Genomic DNA, 20,067 nt, shown 5'->3' with positions numbered 1-20,067 from the left:
ATTGAATGTGACACTGTGTGTGAGGCAGACCTGGTGGGCCAAGGGCCTGCTATGTGTCAGAAACTGTGCCAAGTGCAGAAAACTTCAGAAAGTAGGTTCCAGAGAAAGAGTGACTTTTTAACTCCCAGGTAGTCGTGAGGCTGACCAGCAGGGTCCCTGGCTTTTCTGGGTATTTCCCAGAGAGATCCTTAAAACCCGAGTGGGAGGATTTCTGTTCCACGTCAGCCAACAAACCTCCAGTAAGTGCCAGCACAGCTGCGCTCCCTCGATACGGGGAAGAGTAAGGCCTTGCCTCCCTCCTCGAGGAGCTCACAGTGCAGTGGGATATTCAGTGGATCAGCACAGTGGGGGATACAGGGCCAAAGGGCAGAGGGAACTGGAGGAAAATAGTCTTCCTGGAGGATTTTAAACGTTGGTCGTTAGAAAGCACTGAGCTGAGACGTGAATCATCCACTCACTCATTCTTGCGATATGTATTTATGAAAACAAAACAAACGCCCACAGCACCCCACCACGTGCCAGGCACGGTGTAAGAGAGCTGCCAATGCTGTGCCACAGCCCTGGCCTTGCCGCTTAGATGCACACAGCTGACGTCCAGTTGCCCAGATCCTGGGGCCTTTCTCCAAAGCCGTGGAAGCGTGCTCTGCCCTGCACAGAGCCGGCTGGATGTGCTGGGCCTTGACCTGCCCCTCAAGCTGCCCTCAACAGTGGCTGCTGGGAAATGGCATGTGAATACCCTGGGCCCCTCTTCCTGGCCTCATTTTGCTCATTTGTAAAATGGGCCCAAGAGAACAAAGGTCCCTGCCTGGTGGGGTTGCTGTGAATGAGAACAATGATAGCACAGACTTCCTTCATTTTTTCATCTGCTTTAAGTTTTCCTCAGAAAGTGAGGCAGGTAAGACAGGTGTTAAGTGCCTAGCACAGAGCCTGGGTAGATGCCCATTAAATGTACCTTCTTACCCTTGGTTCCATGTGTAGAAAATGTGTTCACAACATGGACTCTGGGTCCACACTGTCGAATTTGGAAAATGGGCTCTACCACTTGCTAACTATTTGACCTTGGACAAACTATTTAAAATCTTTGTGCCTCAGTTTTCTCATCTATAAAATGGGTTACTATGAGTATCTATTAATATCTAATAGAGTTATTGTGAGGGTTAGATGCCAATACAAATAAAGATCTGAGGAGTACTTTGCACATAGAAATCGTCTGTTAAAGGGTTGTTAAATAAATCACTGCAGGTTGAGAAGGGGGTCTGGGGTTGAATACGGAGTGGACAGATGGGGAGTGGCCCTCAGGAAGCATCAGCGCACCTTGTGCCTGGGGAAGTCGTGGACAGTTTGCTGCAGGGCTGGCTTTCTCGGATAATGCTGGGGGCCGTGCTCCCGGCCTTGGGACTTTGCAAAGGAGGAAGCCAGCAAAGGAGTTCAGACTGATGATCAGATAATGGTACCACTTACTAAGCACTCACAACACACCAGGCATTGCCTTACAGAATTCCACGGCAACTCAAAGAGGTAGGTAACATTATTGCCTTCTCCAAGACGAGGAAACTTTGGCTCCAAGAGGTCAAGTCCTGTGCCCAAAGTCACACTGCTGCTAAATGGCAGAGTTGGGAATTAAATTGGGGCCTATTTCTCCCCGAGCTTCTACTCCTACTGCTCTACTTGACATCTTTCAGTAAAGAAATAGAACAGGAGGGCCGAGAGCAGAGCACTTGGCTTCTGCCTTGTCACCACCCCTTCATGGGCTCTGTCCCTTTGAGAATGGATTGCTTGAAGCTGTTCTGTGAGCTGGCATGTGAATACATGTGTGAAGCCTGCTAGGTCTCCTGAGCCACGAGTCAGCCAGGCTGAGGCCGCTGGTCACACAGTCTGAGCAGTGGTGGCTTGCAGAAGTACGGAGCTGACGCACGGCACGTGGGAGCCTTAACTCTTTCCCCAGAGGATGCTCGGAGCTGCGCTGGCAGGATGTGCTTGGCCCTCGTTGGCTACCTGGAGTGCGTGTTTCTAGTCCCCTGTGTCTGCACCCCAAGGAGAAAAGAGTCCCCTTCCTCCTCCCAGCTCTCCACAGTTTGGAGAGTTGCAGGTGAGGGAAGGCTTCCTAAAGAACCTGAGCTGGCTCAGGTGAGACAAAAAGTATGTTCTAGGCAGAGGGAGCAGTTTGTGCAAAGGCACTGTGGCACGAGTGAGCTTGATGTGTTTTGGAGCATGACTTGTGCACAGTTTTGCAGGGGAGGGTGAGATTTTAGGATCATCACGTTTCTCAGCTTGGCAGCACTCTAAACTCCATAAGTCTTACACAAAAGGAGAAGTCAGCACCAAAATTCAGGTTGGCCTCTGCCTTAACTGCCAAGGATAACTGGACTTCCCTGAGTGCCCACACATAGGGTAGGAGGGTCTGGGCTGGCCCTCCTGGAATCCCCTTTGCATGGTGGGACACCCACAGGGCTTGTTCTCACCTGGGATTTCACCTACTGTAAAGGCTGTATGCCAGCACGTCCCAAGGCTTGGGGTTCTTGGTATGCTCCCCCACCCAAAAAGCTCATGGGGAGGGCCCTACTCCACACTCCTAGGCTGGAGAAGCCGGGGCTGGAGAGTGTCCACTCCTGCCTGGATGCTGCTGACATCAATTAACTGTCCTGGTATTTTTAATAAGTCCTGTGATTCCTGCTGCAAACCATCAGAGTAGCAGGAGCAGTGCCCTTTAAGTAATTTCACAGTGTTTAGGCTCTTGCCCTGTCTTTGGTTTGGGGGTGGGAGGGGGGAATGTTCCTCCTCACACAGCCCCAGGGAGTGTAAAGGCCAGAGGGCCCTTTGCCAAGGTCATTTAGCCAGTGAAGGGACTGATCTCTATGTCCATTATTCTCATTTCCATCTGCTGAATTACTCAAGATAGCCAGAGACAGCACAGAGCTCTGGCCCTGCGGGGAGAGCTGCTTTGGCCCAAGACCTGTGACTCCTTGGAAGGCTGGGGGCGGAGCGGAAAAGAGCCAAGTCTCCAGGGTCAGGCAGATCTGAGCTTGAATCTGCGCCTTCCTCACCTGCTGTGTCATTGGGTATGTTCTTGAAAGTGTCTGATCCTTGATTTATCCCTTTGTCATTTGAAGATAATAATGGATGCTGGAACCGGTCGCCTGGGTTTGCGTTCCAGCTCTACCGCCTCCTAGCTCTGTGCCACTGAGCAAATTCTTTAACCTTTCTGGGCTGTGATTTCCTGATCTATGGAACAAGGGTAAGAATAGTAATACTACCTACCTTGAGTAGTAGTATGGCTGTTGCGAGTACTGAACGAGTAACACATGAATGAAGCGGGTTTAAAACAGTCCCTGGCACACGATAAACACTAAATAAATAAGCATTAACTATAAATACCATTGTTTGCAGGGTGGTAGTGAGGTGAGAATCTTAAACAGTGCTTGGCACTTCATCTGTGCATAATACATCATTGTTGAATGAATGAATAAAACATGGGATGGATTGATATAAAGTGCTGAGCACAGTGCCCGTTATATGGTCACTGCCGCAGCCTTTCTGCCCTGGGCGTCAGACCAGCGCTGGGCTGACTCGATCATTGCGAGCTGAGGGTGCACAGCCCTTCCCCGCTCCGCGCATCTCTTCCCAACTCAGAGCCAGTGGTATCAGGTGAATAGAATAAAATCACCAGTGGTGGAAGCATTTATACCACAGACATTGGCAAACGTTAGAAATTGTGGAGAGAAGGAAAACTTCCCCTTCAGCCCGGGAAGGTTTGCTGAAAGATCAACTCACAATAAAGAAGATTAGAAAGAGAAAGAGATTTATTTACTGTGCCCATGGGGAGCATCACAGAGTGATTACACAATATCCCGATGGGGTCCAGAAATTTATATACCCTCATTTTAGAGGGGAGGGGGAGATTAAGAATATAGGTAATTCTGTTTAGAAGCAATAAATGGTTACTAGGGAGGATGAATAGATATTTGGGAGAATGAAGGGATGGGGAAACAGACTGACTTGTAAATGATTCTCTCTGGAAATTAAATGAACCCGAGAGACGGGTATTATCTTTAAAATGGGTTAGGCCAGGTCTGGTTGAATTTTTGATCTTCTTTCCTGCAACATATTAGAATAACTGGCAGGAAGAGGAAAGGCGATTGTTCTTTTTGGTGGGTCTGTCTGGTTTTATGCAGATAGAGGGAAAGCCCATTCCAACCCCTGTTGCTCTCTAAGGCCTTTAATTTAAGATACTCTTTATACCAAGGAATCGTATTTTGGAAATTCTGTGAGCTCCTTCAAAATCAAGGGAGTTTTATGTTTGTTTTGTTTTGCTTTAATTTGAGAAAGAGAGAGAGAGAGTTAAACTTTGATTAGAACCCAATACATTCCTGATTGGCCAGGGAAACATTTTTATATCATCTTCAGAAACCAGTTTTGACCATTTTGTTGAAGGATACAGGATCTTTGGGAAAACAAACCATTTGGTAGCAGATAAGAGGGTGTTTTTGGGTTTTGAGAGCCTGGCTTTGGAGACTCCACTAAGTTTGGAGTGCATAATTCTTGTGGGTTTTGGTGACCACAGATGCCCTGCTGTGACATCAAAGAGTAGACCCCAGATAGTGGGGCCTACGAGGTGGTAATTCTGGGACTTTCTATAACTTGACAAGGTTGAATTAATAGTTGCAACTTCCCAGGAAGGTTGTAACCCTGTGTGCCTGGCCCCCATAGCCGTATTTTATATGTCATCTCCAGGGCTCTTAGATGGAGCCTTTTCCCAGGTCCCTACCAAAAATGGCCAGATCAGCCCTTCTGAGTAAGGGGAACTACTTTAGGCCATTCCAAATATCCTTCAGTATCAATCGACTTTGAAGAAGTGCAGCTATTAAAGGAGCGGGCAGAAGTGCAGCTGTTAAGTATAGCAGACAGGAGAATGAACCATGAGGAAAACATCTGTAAACCGCCCAGAGTTTGAAAGCTTGTCTGGAGTGATCTTAGAGAGAGCAGAATGTGCACACAGACACTGCCCTGGGGTCCCAGCAGTCCCAGCCCCACCACCTGGGTCCAGAGCCTCCACTCCAGCTTCTCCATGGAGCTGGGGGTGGGTGGCATCTGTCTTTATTTTTTAGCTCCCCACGAGATATGTATTCATAAGGATGTTTGGTTTGACAACCATTGCATCCTTATGAATAATCTCTCTTTTGAAGTGTGTCGGCATAGCAGTTGTGTTTCAATGACCCTAAATGGCTTCAGAGGAAAGCCAGTTAATCTGGTCTGAGGAAGACCAGCTAGTTTTCACTCTGAAAGGAATAAACAGAAATGTGCTGTGCTTTTCATCTTTAAATTAGCACCAAGGGAAACGAACAATTATTAGCACTTCTCAGTGGAGAGTGGATGGAGGGGTGGCGTGTTCACAGTCACCTCCAGGGCAGAGTTATAATCCAGGATGGCCCTCCAGGGACAGCCTTGAGCTAGAGAGGAGGGGTGTGGCCAGAGGGGGACAGAAGGCAGTGGCCCATGCAGAGGGTGGCTGGGAAACTGCAGGGGACAGTCCAAGCATCAGACCCAAAGATGACCACGCAGAGAAATAAGAACCAGCGGGAAAGGGAAGGATCTGCACCTGAGGGCGGCAAGATGGAGCTGATGGGTTTGGAAGAAGGAAGAGGAAAAACTACCTGGGCAGGTAGTTAGGGAGCCTTTTTCAGACCAAGCGTGGGTCCTTCTGTCAAGAGCTGGAACCACACATATTCCAGAGGGAGCTCCTTTTTCCACCCTGTCACAGAGCCAATCTTTTTCACTTCGGTTGTAACCAAGCTTGGCCTCCCATCAGAATTTCAGGGGGAGCCTGTATGAAATTCAGATTCTCTGGTTCCATTCCAGTCTACTGAGTCAGACTCTGTGTGGGGTGGTGCCCTGGGGACTGTGTTTTTAACAAGGTGATTCTTATGCAGGATGCCTTTTTATTCCAGGGAGACGCGTAGACTTTGGGGATAGCCTAGTTGGATTTAAATCCCATCTCCACCACTTCCTACCTGGGTCACGTTGTGCCTTAATTTCCTTGTCTTCAAAATAGAATGATAATAATAGTAGCTATGTTCCAGGGTTGTTGAAAGGATTAAATGAGATAATATATTCAAAGTGCTTAGAATAGCGCCTAGTACATCGTCTTTTCTGTTATTTCATCTATTATATATTAGCCAATTAATGCAGAGATTAGGGGAAGAGGGAAGTAGGGTTGCTATTTTGAATTTAAGTCACCTTACACATATTCATATGCATCACACACATAGGTCAGGGGCTGAAAATTTAAGTATTTTCGGGAACCAAGCAAGAGAGAAGCAACTGGCCGGGCCCATAGTGACCTGGAGAATGTATAACTGTCTCAGTTTGGGTCTCCCGGAAACCAGAAAGGTCCTGAGACAGGATTTGGGGCCAGGTCAATTATCTGGGAGATGATCCCAGGAAGTGGTGGTGAGGGAAGGGGACGTGAGACAGAGACAAGAAGAAAGGTAATACTGTGGGCATCAGTGCACAAGGCAGCGCTGTGGGGACAGGGACTCAACCCTCCTGGGAGCCACCAAGAGACGTGTGGGCCCTGCCTCAGTGTTGTCCCACCTGAGGGGTGAGAAAGCTGGGATATAGTCATTTCCTGTGTCTGCTGTAACAAAGTGCCACCAGCTGGCGGCTGAAACACCAGAAACTGTCTCCCGGTTCTGGAGGCCCCAGTCAGCGTGGGAGCAGACCCGTGAGAGAGAATCTGCTCTCCTAGCTTCTGGTGGCTCGCTGGCCATCCTGGGCATTCCTTGGGTTAGAGATGCATCAATTCAATCTGTCTTCACCTTTGCATGACTTTCTCCCTCTGAGCATGTCTGTGTCCAAATTTCCCCTTTTTATAAGAAAACCAGTCATATTGGATTAGGGGCTCACCCAACTCCAATATGACCCCATCATAACTTATTCCATCTGCAGAGACCCTGTCTCCAAATAAGGTCACATTATGAGCCACTGGGGGTTAGGACTTCAACATAGGAATCTGGAGGGACATAACTCAACCCCTTTGTGGGGTGTTCATCCCCCAACTTCTACCCCGCATTGATTGACTACCTCTCTAGACAGTAGCTCCACAGCACTTTCTGCTTCCTCTCCCTCTCGGCTGTAGTTTGGATATTCGTCCCCTCCAAATCTCATGGTGACATTTCATCCCTACTGTTGGGTGTGGGGCCTACTGGGCGGTGTCTGGGTCAAGGGGTGGATCACTCATGAGCAGATTAATGTCCTCCCGGGGGGGTGGGGTGATGCATTCGTACTCTCATTAGTTCCTGTGAGAGCTGCTTGTTTGAAAGAGCCTGGCATCTCCCCGACCCTTGCTCCCTCTCTCACCACGTGATCTCTGCACTCTGCTGCCCTTCACCTTTGTCATGAGTGGAAGCAGCCTGCGGCCCTCACCGGAAGCAGAAGCTGTCACCCTGCTTCTTGTACAGCCTGCAGAATTGTAATTCAAGTAAACCTATTTTCTTTATAAATTACCCAGCCTCATGTATTCCTTTACGGCAACAGTAAATGGACTAAGACATTCTTTTTCTCTCTCTCCCATCACAAGCCTTTTATTAATAAACATCTAATTGCTTAGATTGTGTCTCAGGTCAGGCTCCTGTAACAAAGTATCACAGACCGAGTGGCTTATAAACTACAGAAAGGCTGGGAGTCTGAGATCAGGGTGCCAGCGTGGTCAGGTTCTGCTGAGGGCCTCTTCCAGGTTGCAGACTGCCGACTTCTCATTGCGTCCTCACATGGCAGAAAGAGGGCACGAGAGCTCTCGGGGGTCACTTTTATAAGAGCACTAATCCCATTGATTAGGGCTGCTATGGTTCGAGTGTGTCCCCTCCAAAATTCAGATGTTGCCAATGTGACTGTATTGAAAGATGAGGCCTTTCACCGGTGAGTAGGCCACCAGGACTGCTCCATTGTTTATGAAATTAAGGCCCTTTAAAAAGAGGCTTCGTGCAGCTTTAGGCTGGCTTGCCTTTCTTCTTTCTGCCCTATGAGGACGCAGCAAGAAGGCTCTCACCAGACCAAATGCCAGGACCTTGATCTTGGACTTCACAGGCTCCAAAACTGTGAGGAAACAAATTTCTATTCCTTATAAATTCCCCAGTCTCGAGTATTCTGTTACAGCTGCACAAAATGGACTAAGACAAGGGCTCCACCCTCGTGACCTAATTATCCCCCAGAGGCCCCACCTCCTAATGCCATCACATTGGGAGTTAAGATCTCAGCATATGAATTTGGGGGCGGAGGCACAGGCATTCAGTGCCGTGCAGACTGTCTTGTCCACAGCAATGACATCAGTACCTGCTACATAGTAAGTGCTCAGTTTTGTTGAATGAATGAATGACTGGGTGGCCTCTCCCTTTACTCCAGCTTCCCCCAAACCTAGAGCAAATGTGGGAGATGATCATCTGACTCACTGTGGGATGGAGAGATAAAGTGCTGGACTCCGTTCTCCAAAGCAAGGCTGGAAAAGCCACGTAGCAAAATGCCTGTGCAGCTGCCTTCCAAAGAGCAAAGCCCCACTGGCACCAACTTCCCGATCCTTTAGTGTCCTTTATGCATGAGATCAGAATGTCCCATTAAGTGTTTAAATCACATGAACGGCCATCGGTGCCAGACCCCTCCTGCTCAGCCTGCACTCTGTGGAGCTAACCACTTTTTAGGGGACCAGTGGAGGCGCATGGACAGGGAGGGGAGAAAGGCTCTGTTTGGCCAGGCTGGTGAATCTCTCGTGTTTCCCTGGCGTCTGAAGCAGTGACAGCCACAGGCAGCCTGTACTTAGCTGGCTCTGAGAGGAGGCTCCGTGGGGATGTGGAGCGTGACCTCCTGGGAGGCAAGGGGAGTGTCATTGACACTGCTTCTGGAGTGCTGATTACAGAGGTCCTTCAGAAGTCAGCAGAGCAGAATTTGTGGACAGCAGGAGAGAGCTGGAACAGCCACACAAGCAGGATGACACCTGGTCCCATGCAGGGTGCAAACTGTATTTCTCTGTCAACAATGGCCATCGACAGCTCCACGTTGACCCAATCTGCCAAAGTCACAGCAAGCAGACTCCCTACCTGTTCTTTCCCCAGCACATTAAAACAAGTACAGAATTCTCCCTTCCTTCCACAATTATACTCCTGTCCTGGCCTACCAAGATACTTTGTTAAATGTTATTTATAGGTATTTCACACATAAAAAAATAAGTAAATGTAGTTTACCCGGGAAGGGAAGAAAAAGGTAGAAGATAACGTAGCTATTAAACTAGAACTTGAAAACCAAATCTTTAGCAATGGTAGGGAAGCAAAAATGTTGACAGAACCCTTGGAATTAGTCATTTTATTTGAATTTGAGCTTCCTGGCAGCCTTAGCAAAAAGGCAAATACGATGGGTTATGTGCTTGTGTTTAGGTATGAGAAAAAACACAAGTTCTTTAACTCCAAGCTAAAGAATTTTAGCTAAGTCCTGAGGGGTATTATTTATGTGTGTATATATATGTGTATATAATATTTAACAGGCAATATACATATTATTATAATAATATATAATATACAACAGGCAATATCTTAGAAAACAGTGTTCCAGAAAATGCAGAAGTCCTTTTTCAATAGTTCTTTCTTGCTTTGGCAATTAACACAGGTTGAAGGAAAACATGAAAACCTAATTAGGTAAAAATATTTTGCAAAGACTACATTGCAAAGTATCATCTAGAGTATTTCAAGACTTTTTTCTTTCTTCTTCTTACTTTTGGATAGCAGTTTCACTGTGGCTAAAAGAATTCCCTCTTCTAATCAATAGCACATGTTTGGGATGCAGCTGACTGGGAACAGAATTGTTCAGTAGCTGGTCTAGCAGAAACCTTTATTGTAGCTCAGTGTTAACAGAGCTCAGAGGTGTGAAGGAGCAAGGAGCTCCTACAAGAAGCAAAGTCTTCCATCTCTTGCTGCCACCCTCTGAGCTAGCTCCTCTTCGTCCAACTTCATTGCCTGTGCATCAGGGCTTCACAATCTTATTTTAACCCCAGCACCAGACCAGAACAACAGACACTAGTTAGCCTTTGTGTGTAACAAACCATTCCAGAAGTTAGTGGCGTGAAACAGCAACCATTCGTTGGCTCCGAATCCTACAATAAAGGCTGGGATTGCTGGGCAGCTTGTCTCTGCTCTACATGGTGTCAGCTGGGCTTTCCCAGGCATTTGTAATCAGCTGATGGCTCATCTGGGGCCTTGGTGGGGTGACCTAAATGACTAGGGACTGCTGGGCCCCTCAAGGAAGCTGGCTCAGGCTTCCTTACTTATGGCAGCAAGACAGCAAAAGCAGAAGCTGCCAGACCTCTTACAGACTGGCCTGAGCTTTGCACAGAGTCCCTCCTGCTGCATCCTGTTGTATCAGGGGTCCAGCCCAGATTCAGCGTGCCAGGCGGCCACGTGCGATGTGAATTCAGGGAGGTAGGATTCATGGTGGACCATTAGGTAGCAACCATCCACAGCCTGATCCCATCACTACCTTAGTCACCCCCATCAGTCTCACCTGAGGGGTGGGGAGGACGAGAAGGGGACAGGTTTGTACTCCTGGGGGGGAGGGGAGAGGAGGACGTTATATATCAGGTCATTTGGCACCAGCCTAGTTCTCACTCCGAGTTCTGTGCACTCACCACTTAACTGCCACTATCAAAAGCCCAGCTATCAGGCTTTATGAGGTCCATTTAAAATTTTCAGAAAGGATGTATGAGACAACCTTTGAAGTGATGAAGCAGTAAATGTTTGAAGCAGCCTCCTGGCAATGGTGCTTGAGGGCCCTGTAAGCACAGGGCACATTGAGTTATGCAGTTCTGTGGCCGACGTCCTGCCATTTGTGAGACAGCAGCCTCCCCAGCCAGCTGTGGCGATCAGAGATCCCGAGGTCACTTTCCTGTGGGCTACAGCGAGTATACGGCATGTCAGCGGCAGCCCAAAAGTCAGCTGCGTTTTCTCCAGACTGGAATGAGAACACTTGACAGCCCCCGCTGGCCCCAGTTTAGGACAAAGGTGACACTGTTCAAAAGGATGACTTGAATGACAATACATACCATATGCTCACCACTTCTGCAGAAGCTGGAAGGGCTAGATAACAAAGACAAACAGTGTAAATCTTTAGAAAGGTCAAATTAAATAAGATTAAGCGTAAGATTCTTTGTTTTGGCTCAGTGTGCCTGTGTACGTGTGCACACTCACAAACACATGCACCTACACCTACACTCACATACAGGACGAAGGAGGCCTGACCTAGTAGCACCTTGTAAAAAAACACTTGTAGAGGTATGTTTCCAGTAAGCTTAATCTGAGTCGAAAGTAGTCAAAATTGATGTGACTTTAGATTATATTAACAGGAGCATAGATTCTAGATTAAGGGAGGTGATTAGTTTCCTGTATTCTATATAGCCCATTTTACTATAGAAGTATTATGTCAACTTCCGGGTGCATAATTTAAAAGAGAGAAAAACTAACTTATTTAGAGGGAATTTCAACATGATTAAAGAATTTGAAATCATGCGATTTGAGAAAACATAAGGAAGAACTGCAGGTATTTGACCTAGAGAAGTCCTCAGCAAGGACTTAAGGATGGTCTTCCACTCTAAAGGGCTGTTATGTGGAAGAGGGACTTGATCTGTCGTCTGTGGCTTCAAAGCAGGTCCCACGGGACTAATGAGTGGAAGGTTGAGGGACCCCGGCATTTGGAGGTCAGAAAAAGGAAGAACTTCTAATAGTTGAAGTGGCCCCAAAAGGAATGGACTGCGTGGAATTCCCTTTTACTGCAGGGGTTGGATGACTGCTCCTCAAAACAGTCAGAGGGAATTCACACCTTGAGATGGGTAATTGGTTCAGAACGAACTTTAAAATCCCGTCCAGGCAGCTGCGAGGGCTGCCGTAGGCTCTTGCCTTAGCTGCTGTGGGAACATGAAGAACATACCGCTGTGCCCTCGCTGCCGAGGGGTCACGGGGCCCCTCCTGAGGCCTGTTTCTGTCACCGCAGCCCCCTTTGCAGTCGTGAACAAGCAGAAGCATCAAATGCTTAGCCAGGCCACGCAGCCATAGGCAGCAAACAAATGGCAGCTGCTCCCAGGGGCACGGCTCCTGGCCACCCGCTTCCTGGCACAGTGGGACCCGGGCAGAGAGTGGGTCCCGGGCTATGGTCTTGGCCGACGGAGCTTTCCCTGGGGCTGTGGGAGCACCAGTGGAGAGCACTGGGAAGGGGCAGCCTGGCTGACCGGAGAGAGCACGGCTCTTCAGGCCAGGGGACCCAGTTTGAAACTGGACTGTGCCTGTGATGTTGGAGAAATTGATAAACTCTTCTGAGCCACCCTTTCCCCATTAGCTTGTTGTGAAGATTAAATTAAACAATGTGCATGAGGTACAGGATGCCATGCGTGTGGCTGGGGCCCTGTAGATAGTGTTTTTCCATTTTTCCCTGCAACGCTGAGCGGTGCCAGCCACTGTGGGGAGCACCGAGGAGCACCCAGGGAGGGAACTGGGCCGTCTAGCTGCTCTCTGGGGTCAGTGCTCCCTGGTAGAGCGAATGCTTCGATTGCCCCCCTGCCCCCGGCCCCCACCTTGCTAAGGATGCGTTTTCTCCCTGACAGAGGAACTGAAGGAGAAGCTGACAGAATACGTGGACAAGGTGAATGGCCAGAAGCCCGGCTTCATCAAGGTCGTGCGCCACAGCAAGCAGGAAGGCCTCATCCGCTCCAGGGTCAGCGGCTGGAGGGTGGCCACTGCCCCTGTGGTGGCACTCTTCGATGCCCACGTGGAGTTCAATGTGGGCTGGTAAGCCCCCCCACACCCCGGGAGGGGAGGAGGAGTCCCAGTGGGGTCAGGGGCTTTGGCGCCAATGGGAGCAAAGCATGCTGGGATCTCAGTCACAGGCTGGAGGGGAAGGAGAGAATTCTGGGAACAGGTGACCTAGGCAACAGGACTGGCACATTAGGGGGTATTCAAGGCCAATAAGTCAGCACACAGTGCCTAAAGGGTGTGGTGACACCAGGTGTGGCTCTGCCTGGTGTGGCCACCAGGGAGGTGTGACCTGAGAGAGGGGTACGTGGTGCTCAGGGCAGAGCAGAGAGCGCCTGCCTGCCTGGCTGAGGACAGGGCTCCCACACCCAGAAGGGCACAGCTGGACCAGACAGGAAGCGGAAGCCCAGCCTCACAGACAGGGCCACGACCAATTGGGCAGAGGTGGGCGAAGGTGGCCTCCTGTCATCACAGGTGCCCTGGGCTCCCCCAAATGCCAGGCCAGACGTAGCACATAATCTCAGATTCTCCCTATAGTGAAACTAAGTCTTTGAACGTCTTTCTTTCTCTGGTCAGGGCTGCTCAGGGAACAGACGGAAGGCCTCAGTGGCTGCAGGGCTAGGGCAGCAATGCTGACATGCCAGCAGGGCTGGAGGGCACGGTGCGGCCCGCAGTGTGTGGCTTTGCTGGGCCCGTGTGGCTTTGCTGGGTGCAGGCACTGGGATGACTGCAAGTGGCTGGGGCAAGTAGGTTGCCACCCTTCCTACCAATATGCCTGATGGCACGGGGTCTGCTCTCCCCACACTCCACGGTGCCAGCTCCCCTCTGGGGACGGGGTGAGGAAGCTTCTCCAGCAGGAAGGGATAGCAGGGCATGCACACAGCCTGGGCTGCATTCCGGCATAACAGGCCCAAACGAAGGCTGCAACACAACCATTTTTTATAGCTGAAGTCCCTGCTTGCCATTTGCAACTATTTAGAGAGCATTTTCATTGGATTTATGGCCAGAATAGGAGAGGGACACTTACTATTTCAAGCTGATTTGAATAAACAATTATGCACCAAATGTGTTATTAATGAGAAGCTTGCCATTCCTTTCTGCAAACACGGCTTACCTGGTGCTTGCAGGGGCCTCCTGGCTCCCTGGGAAAGCCCTGATGCCCCACCTCTCCTTGGGCAGTTGGGGAGCACTGAGGGGTGGGGGGCACGGCTGACATTCCAAGGCGACATTGCGTGGCTGGTGGACATAGGTTTGTTCTCACCTCCCAGTCTCTGCCATTTCTATCTGTCTTTTCCTCCAGGGTTGACACATTGAATTTTGGCAAAATCAAAGCCCAAGTTGAAAGCTTCCTCTGGAACCTCAGATCTGTTCCTTTATTCCTTTTCTTCTTTTTTAAGTCTTGGGTTTGGTTGTTGGTTTTTGTTTGTTTGTTTGTTTTTGGTTTTTTTTGGGGGGGGGTTGTTTTTGTTTTTGTTTTTGTTTTCCTAGCAAAGAAAGGGGAAGCAAGCAGGCACAAGGCTGGCTGGAATCGCTCAGCTCAGCCCTGACTTGCTGCAGGAGTGGCCAGGCCACTTGCCATCCCAAAGTGCTCAGGGGACGGGAAGCTGGACAGGGCCTCCTTCCCAGGAGCAGTGCCCCTCTCCACTGGCCAGGTGTTCCTACCTCTTTCTGCTAAGCAAGGACCGTCAGGAGATGCTAATCTGGTTCTTGTCCACCTTGGGAGCAGTTACTCACTCTGTCTCGCTCCCTCTTGCTCAGGGCTGAACCTGTACTCACCCGCATAAAGGAGAACCGGAAACGGATCATCTCACCATCCTTTGATAACATCAAATATGACAACTTTGAGATAGAGGAGTACCCACTGGCCGCGCAGGGCTTTGACTGGGAGCTGTGGTGCCGCTACCTAAATCCCCCCAAGGCCTGGTGGAAGCTGGAGAACTCCACGGCCCCCATCAGGTAAAAGCATCCTTACCCTGCTCCCAGCCCAACCCTTGTCCTGGAAACAGCGGGGGGTGGGGACGGCAGAATTACAGTGTGATCTCCAGGCATTGCTCTCGGGCTCTGATCATCCCAGAATCCATTCATAGCCTCGAAATTACTCATTTCAACATATCTCCGTGGGCCACCTGCTGGGTGCCAACCGCTGTGCTTGGTGCTGGGGCTCCAGAGTGATTAAGATTTGGTTTCTGCCCCCAAAGGACAGAAAAAAATCATTAGAATAAAAAATTTACTCTACCATGCAGGCAGAAACTGTGTGGTGAGCGAGGAAATTCTTTTCAGAGACGGTAGCATTGGCGCTTGTTTTTAGGAGCAAGTAGGCGATGGCTAGTTGGGGAGGGGGCACCCATATGTGAAGTTCATGGACACAGAGGAGGTTCAAAGGGACTAGGAGGAGGAAGGAAGCCAGGCAGCCCCAGGCAGAGCCTGGAGGGGTGCCGAAGCATGACCAGCCCCCACAGGACCCGGTGCACCGTGGTGATGTTTGAGTTTTACTCCATCGGACTCAGACAAAAGTAACTCCAAACTGCATTTCAGAGATCCCAAAGTCTTTCTGCCTTTGCCGCTGTCTTCCTAGACACCTGAATGACCACCCCGTGCAGCCTTTGCTTTCACTGGTCAGGGGTCAGTTCTCCTGAAATAGCCGTCCCCACCAGGCCTCGTTCCTGTCTGTGTGGATGACAGGGTGGGGGTTGGTATGCTCCCTGCAAAGTCCTGCCTGTTAAACACACAGGCGGCAAAGGTGGCCTAGGGGACAGTTCCCGGAATGAGAGAGATTAGAAGCTGATTAGAAGTTGCTTTGTATTACATGAGGGAGAAAGATTATGAAAAATTTAATTGAAAGTAGGTGATTATTACCTAAGATCACATTTTTCCTTGCCGGAAGAAAAAAATTATATTCACATTTAAAACAGGACAAAAGAGAACCCCATTTAACTTTCCTGTGGTTACCTGTTACCTACTCCGCTAGGCCCCTGCCACAATTTTGTGATGCTAAATATTTGTTGGGAGCCCGCTGGGTACAAGGGTCTTTTACACACACGGTCATGTTTGATCATAACCTGATGACAGCTCAGTGTGTCATCCCTGCTTTGCAAGATGAGGACAGCAAGACTGAGAGAGGAGAATGGCTCTGGGCAGTGGAGCCAGGATGCAGCAGGCCAGCTGGACACTGTGGCTAATCGTCGTCCATCTAGTGGGCCACTGTTGAGCTCAGAATTGGCGTGACCAATTTCTGCTCCTAGATCTGCTGAATGCCATTGGAGGGAACTATGCCACCACGCAGCAGTGAGCATTCTTGCAGAAGACTGCATTGATAGTATCTGTTTCTGTTCTGCTCATCTCTAAATGTATCAAATCTGGTCTTAATTAGCAAACCTACATCCTAGGTCCTTGCCAGAAAATGTCATCTCAACCCCAAATTTCCTATCACCCAATTTTTATCAAAAGCTTGGTTGAGAGAAATTACATTTATGGAAGGTTTTTTGGAAGAATATTCCTGGTTTTATTCCTAGATGAAGACAGCTCCACTGAAAGCTGTGATTTATACAAATGTATCTTGCCTATCTCAGCTGTTTTTTCTTTGGAGCTGTACTTTAGTGCTTTGCCCACACATGGTGTAAGCTATTTTAAAAAAAAGAAAAGCCCAGCAATATCTTCTATTGCATTCTAAAAAGATAAAAAGATGTCTTTGAGATGGTTATTCACTAGATCCTCAAGTGACCCGTTTAAGAAGATCCACATGAGAAATTTCTTTCAAACTGACTGCCAGTCAAAGAAAGCCTTCCCATCCATGAGAAATCAATTGGTATGACATTTTCACATGAGAACTGTAAATTTTATTTCTAAGACCATGTATGTTCATTTTCACCTCGGCCAACAGGAAGCTCAGAGCAAAGGTTGCAGGTTTACTTTAAGAATAGTGAAGGAGGACCTCAGCCTATGCATGCATTCTAGCTGGTCCCCCAATTTGTTGTAATCTTTGGGTCTTTCCAGACATTTCTCTATTTATGGTTTTCCAGTGTATTTTACATTTTCTCATAAGCTATTTCTAATCTTTTCAGGAATGAGGCAGGATATAAATCAATAACACTTTCAGGCTGATTGAGTCCACTTAATGCCCTAGCTGGCTAATAATAGACCGCTGAGGTGGCCTGCACTCATCCCCGAGTAACTGTTTCAGATTCTGTTCATTCCCGTCTGGAGCTGGCAGTTTGAGGAAGGCTGCTTCCTGCATGCCCTGGTCTAACATTTCAGGAATGTGCAGAGGAAAAGGCGGTGACCCCACTCTGCCAGTTTCCAAACCTTCATGCCCTTAGAGAGGGGATTCTCCGGGCTTCTTCGATGCACAAGTACAAGTGCATCTTTTTAAATGACCTTCTGAGTGTCAGATATGTCCCAGAAGCTCTCAAGTGCTTTACATCATTTAAGCGAGTCCACATGCGGTTGTAATGGATCCTATGTTGCAGATGTGGAATCAGAGGCCAGAGTGGACAGGGAACTTCTCTCAGACACACAGAGGGGGATTTTTCCCAGAGCGATTACCTCCAAGGCCAGGGTTCCACCAGAGCAGGGTCCCAGCTTGCTTTAGGAGAGGTGCTTTGAGTGCCCATGATGCCTGCGGTCTACGCAGGGTGAAGTCCTGTTCAGAATAAAATTGGTGACTTGAAAGGAGGAGGGGCTATGACCCTAGGGTGCCAGTCTTTGTCAGAGCAGCCGTCTGCATCAGCATCAGTTCCCCAGGGAAATGGCCTGAAAAATAGCCTTTTCTTCACCTTGATTAGTTTCCAATTTCAAAGACAGATCCATTTGCATGTGATTGACTGACAGTTTTCTCATCATGGAGGATTCTTCATTTCTCCTTTTCTTTCCTCTCCCCCACCAAGTCCTCCAGACGCGGGCTGTTAAAATGCCAGGCAAGGGCTAGAAATGGTAGCAGTGTACAATAGAACAATTGAAAGTCATTGCATAAGTAATTCTCTCAGCAGAGACGCAGCCCCATGCACTCATGCTGACTCACCTGATGTGACTCATTCTCTGAGGTCCTGTGCTGGGAGGCTGCACAGAGCTGGTGAGCCCCGGGCTCACTGCCCACCCCCCACCACTGTGGAATGAAAGGCCTTCCAGCTCCTGGACCTATCAGTTGTTGACAAGTTGCTCCAGCCTAGGACCCCTGTTGAACCCCAGGCCCAGACATCTACCTAACCTCTGTCTGATGGATATTTCCCCGGGGTGTCCCTCAGGTACCTGAAGGTCAGTTTTCCCAGCTTGTCGTGCTGCTCAAACCAGTTCCTTCTACACCCCTTACTGATGAGTGGCCCCCAGCCCACCATTGCCCAAGCCAGAAAGCCAGCTGGCACCCAGGTTCCTCCCACTTCCTCACCCTCATGGTTCATATGATGGGAAGTTCTGCTGATTTTATTTCAAAATATGTCTTTAAGCAATTCTGGTCTCCATTCCTGATACTCTGATCCAGGTCTTTGTCATTTCGCACCTGGATACAGCAACAAGCCTCCCAACCGAATTCCCCAATTCCCACTCCATCTCTTCCAGTCAATCACCCCATAGCTGCCTGAGTATTTATTTTTAAACACAGATCTATTCATACCAGTCCTGCTTAAAATTCTTCATGGCCACCCCTTTCCCTGTAGATAAAATCCAAATTGTCTACCATGCAACCTTAGTCTTTCTAAGTAGACTGAGGTTGACATGCAGAACCCAAGTTGGGGAAGGGCGGGGAAGTTGGCCTGGGTGTCCGGGCAGAGATGGAGACTGGCTGTGCCGAGGTCAGGGTCAGGCCAGCTGGAGGTACAGACAGTCCATCTGGACAGGCAGGCTGGCACCACTCCTTGGGGCCAAAACACATGCCAGCACCACCAGGAATGGCAGCTGATCCCAGGGTGGGAGCTGTCTGCCCACGATCCTGATGAAACAGCCTTTCTGCTGTGGTCAGATGAGGCCAGACCTGGAGTTGGGGGACCACTCCAAGAACGAGGTCCACCCCAACTCTGGCAGCAAAGGAAGGGAGAGGATGGGATCCTCCTGGTAGAAAGGCCCTACTGCTCTTACAGCCCCATGACACAGCCCCTCTGCTCACTGCTTGCCCCTTTCCTCCACCCCTCCAGGAGCCCTGCCCTCATCGGCTGCTTCATTGTGGACCGGCAGTACTTCCAGGAGATCGGCCTGCTGGACGAAGGCATGGAGGTCTATGGGGGCGAGAATGTCGAGCTCGGGATCAGGGTGAGTGGGGTTCTCACCTGCAGGGCTGGGCTCGGCTCCCGCAAAGACCAATGAGTCCGGGGGTAGAGAAATGGGCTTAAGGCTGAAGGTCACAGGCTGATTCTGAATGTCCAGTCGTGAGCCCAGGTCCGTGTGCGTGTGTGACTCAGGCCGGGGAAGAAGAACACAGGGTAGAGCCTCTTGATGTTTCAGGAAGGAGAGGACTTTAGAACCTGCTTGGCAGGGGTGGGGCAGGGGAGAGTTGAGCTCCCAACTCGAGGGAACAGCCTCCTTGTTAAAACCACATGGAGGCCCATGGGGTGAGCAAGGGTGCTCCAGGAAGAAACAACAGACATCACACGGTGGCTGGACAAGAGCGACCCTCACAGTCACTTCCCTTGGGACTTGCCACTCCGATACTCTCTGTCTTCTCCACAGTGGCCCACAGAACTTTTCCAAAGACTTTGGCAAGAAAGAGCTACAGGGAAATAAACACATGGGATATAAACAAAACATAGCCAGGCTCACTCCATGCTGGTTTCTGACCCCACCAAGTGCTGGCCAGACCCCCAGGCCTGTTCCTGCCTCACTCCGTTCTCCTGTCCCTGAGCACAGGGCGCTTTGCAGCTATCAGCTCGTGGTGTGAGCCCACAAGAGTCTCCATTTTATTTCTCACTCTACAAGAATATTTCCGACGCTTTCTGGCTCCTCTCCCTTGACTTGTGGAAACATAAATCCAGAATGGACCCCTCCCTCTGTCTGAGAGACACTTTAGGTCCCTTGGTGTCTGGCAGGAATGTGTTGATGGATACAGTGAAGGATCTTGTCCTAGAAAGAAACCCATCCTTATGTCCACAGGGTGTCCCTATTAAACCCCACGGTGGTCCCCACTGTCTTCTCCGTGGGGATCGCTAAGCAGCCCGACACGCCCACACACTGCAGGCTTGTCAGTGCTTCGCAAGGACCCTGTACCTACTGGTGTTCCCAGTGATCATCGCAGATGTTCCTCCTCACTGCAGCCTGCTCACATGTCCACGCAGACCTCCCTCCCCCAACATCTGGCTCCTTCCAGCTA

The 20,067-nt window shown here is 49.4% G+C and overlaps 1 protein-coding gene across 2 annotated transcripts in view; it reads left to right on the top strand.

Annotated features, from left to right (window-relative positions):
* The window catches only part of GALNT18 (polypeptide N-acetylgalactosaminyltransferase 18), a 317,297-nt gene that overhangs the window by 215,010 nt on the left and 82,220 nt on the right, over positions 1–20,067 (top strand). For both annotated transcript variants that reach the window (XM_069469581.1, XM_069469580.1), the window contains exons 4-6: positions 12,629–12,812; positions 14,535–14,732; positions 18,899–19,013. In XM_069469581.1, the coding sequence (XP_069325682.1) occupies positions 12,629–12,812; positions 14,535–14,732; positions 18,899–19,013 (497 nt within the window). The remainder of the gene's footprint in view (positions 1–12,628; positions 12,813–14,534; positions 14,733–18,898; positions 19,014–20,067) is intronic.

This window comes from Eulemur rufifrons, chromosome 6 (assembly GCF_041146395.1).
Source record: "Eulemur rufifrons isolate Redbay chromosome 6, OSU_ERuf_1, whole genome shotgun sequence".
Taxonomy (NCBI): domain Eukaryota; kingdom Metazoa; phylum Chordata; class Mammalia; order Primates; family Lemuridae; genus Eulemur; species Eulemur rufifrons.
Note: the sequence above shows the minus strand (reverse complement) of the source record. Positions and strands in the feature narration are given on the sequence as shown.